The 7150-nt window shown below is 46.9% G+C and overlaps 1 protein-coding gene across 1 annotated transcript in view; it reads left to right on the plus strand.

The window, feature by feature from the left end:
- The window catches only part of xrra1 (X-ray radiation resistance associated 1), a 97178-nt gene extending 90230 nt beyond the window's left edge, over positions 1 to 6948 (plus strand). Inside the window, exon 20 of the mRNA XM_059646972.1 lies at positions 6600 to 6948. Within this exon, the coding sequence (XP_059502955.1) occupies positions 6600 to 6817 (218 nt within the window). The 3' untranslated portion in view covers positions 6818 to 6948. The remainder of the gene's footprint in view (positions 1 to 6599) is intronic.
- Positions 6949 to 7150: the final 202 nt, after the last annotated feature.

The raw sequence follows: 7150 nt of genomic DNA on the forward strand, positions 1-7150 counted from the left end.
CCTGCCTGCCCTGGTCGACCCATCGTCTCAGCCTGCTCCTGCCCCACCGAACTCATCTCCACCTATCTGGACTCCATTTTCTCCCCTTTGGTCCAGGAACTCCCCACCTATGTCCGTGACACCACCCACGCCCTCCACCTCCTCCAGGACTTCCAATTCCCTGGCCCCCAACACCTCATATTCACCATGGACGTCCAGTCCCTGTACACCTGCATTCCGCATGGAGATGGCCTCAAGGCCCTCCGCTTCTTCCTGTCCCGCAGGCCCGACCAGGCCCCCTCCACCGACACTCTCATCCGCCTAGCGGAACTCGTCCTCACACTCAACAACTTCTCTTTTGACTCCTCCCACTTCCTACAGACTAAGGGGGTGGCCATGGGCACCCGCATGGGCCCCAGCTATGCCTGCCTCTTTGTAGGTTACGTGGAACAGTCCATCTTCCGCACCTACACAGGCCCCAAACCCCACCTCTTCCTCCGGTACATTGATGACTGTATCGGCGCCGCCTCTTGCTCCCCAGAGGAGCTCGAACAGTTCATCCACTTCACCAACACCTTCCACCCCAACCTTCAGTTCACCTGGGCCATCTCCAGCACATCCCTCACCTTCCTGGACCTCTCAGTCTCCATCTCAGGCAACCAGCTTGTAACTGATGTCCATTTCAAGCCCACCGACTCCCACAGCTACCTAGAATACACCTCCTCCCACCCACCCTCCTGCAAAAACTCCATCCCCTATTCCCAATTCCTCCGCCTCCGCCGCATCTGCTCCCACGATAAGACATTCCACTCCCGCACATCCCAGATGTCCAAGTTCTTTAAGGACCGCAACTTCCCCCCCACGGTGATTGAGAACGCCCTTGACCGCGTCTCCCGCATTTCCCGCGACACATCCCTCACACCCCGCCCCCGCCACAACCGCCCCAAGAGGATCCCCCTCGTTCTCACACACCACCCTACCAACCTCCGGATACAACGCATCATCCTCCGACACTTCCGCCATTTACAATCCGACCCCACCACCCAAGACATTTTTCCATCCCCACCCCTGTCTGCTTTCCGGAGAGACCACTCTCTCCGTGACTCCCTTGTTCGCTCCACACTGCCCTCCAACCCCACCACACCCGGCACCTTCCCCTGCAACCGCAGGAAATGCTACACTTGTCCCCACACCTCCTCCCTCACCCCCATCCCAGGCCCCAAGATGACATTCCACATTAAGCAGAGGTTCACCTGCACATCTGCCAATGTGGTATACTGCATCCACTGTACCCGGTGCGGCTTTCTCTACATTGGGGAAACCAAGCGGAGGCTTGGGGACCGCTTTGCAGAACACCTCCGCTCAGTTCGCAACAAACAACTGCACCTCCCAGTCGCAAACCATTTCCACTCCCCCTCCCATTCTCTTGATGACATGTCCATCATGGGCCTCCTGCACTGCCACAATGATGCCACCCGAAGGTTGCAGGAACAGCAACTCATATTCCGCCTGGGAACCCTGCAGCCATATGGTATCAATGTGGACTTCACCAGTTTCAAAATCTCCCCTTCCCCCACTGCATCCCTAAACCAGCCCAGTTCATCCCCTCCCCCCACTGCACCACACAACCAGCCCAGCTCTTCCCCCCCACCCACTGCATCCCAAAACCAGTCCAACCTGTCTCTGCCTCCCTAACCGGTTCTTCCTCTCACCCATCCCTTCCTCCCACCCCCAGCCGCACCCCCAGCTACCTACTAACCTCATCCCACCTCCTTGACCTGTCCGTCTTCCCTGGACTGACCTATCCCCTCCCTACCTCCCCACCTACACCCTCTCCACCTATCTTCTTTGCTCTCCATCTTCGGTCCGCCTCCCCCTCTCTCCCTATTTATTCCAGTTCCCTCCCCCCATCCCCCTCTCTGATGAAGGGTCTAGGCCCGAAACGTCAGCTTTTGTGCTCCTGAGATGCTGCTTGGCCTGCTGTGTTCATCCAGCCTCACATTTTATTATCTGAAATTCAGCTGTTTTGTCCATGTTTGAACCAAGGCTGTAATGAGTTCAGGAGCTGAGTGGCCCTGACGGAACCTAAACTGGGCGTCACTGAGCAGGTTATTGTGGAGCAGATGCTGCTTAATAGCGCGGTTACTGACACCTTCCATCACTTTACAGATGATTGAGAGTAGACTAATGGGGCAGTAATTGGCCATATTAGATTAGTTCTGCTTTTTGTGTACCAGACACACCTGGACGAATTTCCACATTGTTGGTTAGATATCAGTGTTGTAACTGTACTTGGCTATGGGAGTGGCAAGTTCTGGAGCACATGCCTTCAGTACTATTGCCAGAATGTTGTCAGCTCTTACAGCCTTTGCAGCGACGAGCGACTCCAACCATTTCTTGATACCTTGTGGAGCGAATTGAATTAGCTGAAGACAGGTATTTGTAACGCTGTGGTCCACTAAACGAGGCTGAGATGGATCATCCACTTGGCATTTCTGGCTGAAGATTGCTGCGAATGCTTCAGCCTTATCTTTTGCACTGATATGGTGGGTTCTTTCCCTTCCTATTTTCAAGTCCTGTCTGAACACTGAAGAGATACAAGGAGCAGCTGATGTGGTATCATTATTCAAGAGGTTTTACCAAGGAACTATGAGCCTGTGAGACTAACATTAATGGAAGGGAAACTATTGGAAAAATTCTGAGGGACAGAATAAATCTCCACTTGAAGAGGCAAGAATTGAAGAAGGATAGTCAGTATGGCTTTGGATTTGGGAGATCATGTCTGACTGGTTTAATTGAATTTTTGAAGGAGGTGCCCAGATGTGTGAATGAGGGTAGTGCAGTGGATTTGCTCTACCTGGACACCGTAGTGACTTTTGACAAAGTAAGAAGCTAAGAGTCCATGGGATCCAGGCTAATTTGGCAAATTGGATCCAAAATTGGCTTCATAGCAGGAACAGATGGTGGTACTCAAGGTCTTTTTGGGACTGGAAACCTGTGACCTGTGGCATACCATGTGATTCAGTACTGAACCTCATGTTGTTTATTGGCTGTTTGTTGTGTACATTAATGATCTCAGCATGAATGTAGGAGGTATGATCAGTAAGCTCACAGATGTCATGAAAATTGGTGGTGTGATAAACAGTGAGGAGGAAAGCCTTTGACTACAGGACGATATAAATGGGCGGGTCACATCGGCCAAACACTGGCAAATGGAAATTATTCATGTAAAGTGTGAGGTGATGCATTTTTGGAGGACTAACAAGGCAAGAGAAGCATATGATAAATGGTAGGACTCTGGAGATTACAGAAATGCAACAAGACCTGGCAAGCATGTCCACAGATCCTTGATGGCTACAGGATAGATGGATAAGGAGGTGAAGGCCGCTAAGAAAGCATCTGGGTTACTTGCCTTCACTAGTCGAGGCACTGAATGCAAGAGCAAGGTTATTATAGAAACAAAAACAGAAATTGCTGAAAATCTAAGCAAGTCTGGCAGCCTCGATGGATAGAAATCAGAGTTAATGTTTCAGGTCCAGTTCTTCAGAACTGTTGGTCGCTAGGAAGGGTCACTAGACCCAAAACATTAACTCTGACCTCTCTCAACAGATGTTGCCCAACCTGATTTGTTTCTGATTTCCAGCAACTGCAGTTCTTTCAGATTTTTATTTAGAGGTTACGATGGGGCTGTCTGTAATGTTAGTTAGGCCTTAACTGGAGTACTTGTTCAGTTTTGGTCACCACACAATAGGAGGGATGTCTCTGCACTAGAGACAGTACAGAAAGCAGTCTCCTGAATGTTGCCTGGAATGGACTGTTTAGCAATGGAGGAACTAGATAGGATGGGGGTGTTTCCCAGAACAAACACGGTATGGATAAGGTGAATAAGAAAATGTTTTTCCCTTTAGTAAATGGATAACCAGAACGTATGGAGTTAAAGTAAAGAACAACAGGAACAACCCTGAAATTTAAGGAGGGTTTTTTTCCACCAGCTGATAGTTAGAACCTGGAATTCACTGCCTAAAAGCGTAGAGGCAGGAACCGTCATAACATCTAAGAAGAATTTAGATGAACAGTTAAATACAGAAGAACAGAAGGCTGTGGGCCCTGTGCTGGAATATTGGATTAGAATAGATAGGTGTTTAAAGATCAATGTGGATATGATAGGCTGAAGGGTCTCTTTTTATGTGCTGTAAATCTCTGTGGCTGCACCTCCCTTTCAGTGCATATAGATCACTCAGTCACTGCCTAAAGATGCTTCTCTCAGTCACCTCATTCTTTTGCTAATCATCTTCAGTCTGTGTCCCTCTGATTTCCAATCCCCTGCCTTTTGAAACAGTTTATCTTTGTTCACTGTTTCAAAACCCCTCATGATTCAGAATATCTCCATAAGATCTCCCTTAATCCACTCGGTACTAAGGAGAACAATCCCATCTTCATGAATCTCTCCACATAACAGAAATCCCACATCCCTGGTCGCCTTGCAGTAAATCTCCTAGAACAAGGATCAGTACAGCACAGGAACAGCCCATTCGGCCCTCCAAGTTCCGCTGACACATTTTGCCCTTCCATACTAAAACTGTCATTTACAGGATCTGTATCCCTCTATTCCCTTCCTATTCATGTATTTACCCAGGAGCTTCCTGAATGCTGCTATTGTCTGCTTCCACCATCTTCTCTGGCAGTGCGTTCCAGGCACTCACCACCCTTTTGTGTGAAAAACTTGCCTCACACATCTTCCCCCTCCCCCGCCTCCAACCCGATATCTTCAACCTGTGTCCCCTAGTAATTGACCCCTCCACCCTAGGAAAAAGCCCTATACTTTCCACTCTATCCATGCCATTCACAATCTTATAAACTTCTATCAGATCGCGCCCACCACCCCTTCAACTTCCTGTGTTTCAGTGAAAACACCGAGTCTATCCAACCTTTCTTCACAGCTAAAATCCCCATACCAGGCAACATCCTGGTAAACTTGTTCTGCACTCTCTCCGAAGCATCTACACCTTCTGGAAGTGTGGTGACCAGAACAGTATGCAATATTCCAAGTGTGGCCTAACCAAAGTTCTGTAAAGCTGCAGCATAACTTGTTTCTCCTTATACTCAATGCCCTTTCCAATAAAAGCAAGCATGCTGCAGGCCTTTTTTACTACCTTATCGACCTGCACTGCCACCTTTATCGATCTGTGGACCTGCACACACAAATCCTTCTGCATAGCAATACTCCTAAGATTTCTGCCATTCACTGTATAATTTCCACCTGTACTTTACCTGCTAAAATGCATCACCTCACATTTGTTTGGATTAAACTCCATCTGCCATTTTTCTGTCCATGCTTCCAACTGATTTATATCCTATTGTATCTTTTGACAATCCTCACTATCCACAACTCCATCAATCTCTGTGTCGTCTGCAAACCTACTAATTAGACCAGCCATGCTTTCCTCCAAATCATTTATGTAGACCATGAACAGCAGTGGTCCCAGCGCTGGTCAATGTGGAACACCACTAGTCACAACCCTCCATTTCAAAAAGCCTTGGTTACCAATGACTAAGCCAGTTTTGTATCCATCTTGCCAGATCACCCCTGCTACCATATGACCACTTTTTGTAGCAGTATGGCATGAGGGACCTGGTCAAAGGCTTTACTAAAGTCCATGGAAACAATATCAACTGCTTTTCCCTCATGAATTATCTTTGTCACCTCCTCAAAAACTCGATCAAGTTAGTAAGGCACGACCTCCCCTGCGCAAAAATGTGCTATCACTAATAAGTTCATTTGCTTCTAAATGCGTATAGATCTTGTCGCATAGAATCTCATTTCCCTCCCACTAGTGTGAGACTCACAGGCATGTAATTTCCTGGATTATTCCTGCTACCCTTCTTAAGCAATAGGACACCATTAGCTATTCTCTAGTCCTCTAGGACTCACCTGTGGCCAACGATGATACAAAGATGTCTGTCAATGCTCCATCAATTTTTTTTCTTTCCTCCCTCAATCTTCTGGGATAGATCCCATCAGGACCTGAGGGCTTACTTACCTTGAACCTGTGTCCCTAATACTTTATAAGACGTACGATAGCTTTTCCTTTGCACATCTCCTTCTTTTTCTTTCTGACCAAAGTCATAACATCCCTGGTCATGCAAGGTTCATGTAACTTGCCAAACCTCTCCTTCATTCTCACAGGAATGTGTGCTCCTGAACTCTTATCAACTGCTATTTGAAATACTCTCTCATGTCCAATGTGGATTCACCCTGCAACTTCTCCTAGACTTAACTCTTTCCTCATTGGTGGTGCCTAATATTCTGAAAAGAATTTTTTTTTAATAAATACGTGGGATGTGGGTGTCACTGATAAGGCCAGCATTTGTTGTCCATGGAGTCACATGTAGGCCAGAATGGGCAAGAACGGCAGTTTTCCTTCCACGGAGAGCACTAGTAAACCTGTCTATCCAAGCTTTTCATGGTCTTTTTAATCATCAAGACTTTCACTGTCAGATGAACTAAATTAAATTGCACCAGCTGCTGTGGTGGGATTTGAACCCACGTACTCAGAGCTATAAGCACTGAACTCTGTTCTGATTGACTGTGGAACCTTATTCTTTCTGATTCCATCTAGCTCATGTGTTACGGGGCAAGGGCATCAGCAAGCAAGACTATGAAGAGGCTGTGCATTTACTGAGAGGGCTGCAGCTTAAATACAAGGAAGCTCGAAAGCAGCTGGCTATTAACTACAGCAAGCTGCAAAGTGAGTGTGTGAAAACTGACCACAATGAGGAACAGTCTGACATTAGTCACAAGCTTTCAGGTGATCAGTCAGAACCAAACAACAGCTGAGATTAGCAGCGGTGAATTCTGATCAGTCCAATTTCGGTAGGTTTTGTCACATGATCTACACCTTTCATCACTCTTCTGAAAGGACATGCTGTCAACCTCTACATTATCTATTCATTTTCTTTATGACTAATAAAAAGTACAACTAATTCAAATTGAAATGTCTTTTGAATGATTCTACAGTGTGCAAGGAGTTTCAGCTGTGATTCCTATGACACCAGGTTATTTCTGGAAGATCAGCAACTGTGACAAGGGAACAGGAATCCAAAAATGGTCAAATTAAGTTAAAAAATTAAAACTGAACAGTGTTACTCTAACTTTGTTTGGTCCCATTTT

The sequence above is a fragment of the Stegostoma tigrinum genome, chromosome 6 (assembly GCF_030684315.1).
Source record: "Stegostoma tigrinum isolate sSteTig4 chromosome 6, sSteTig4.hap1, whole genome shotgun sequence".
In the NCBI taxonomy this organism is placed as follows: Eukaryota; Metazoa; Chordata; class Chondrichthyes; order Orectolobiformes; family Stegostomatidae; genus Stegostoma; species Stegostoma tigrinum.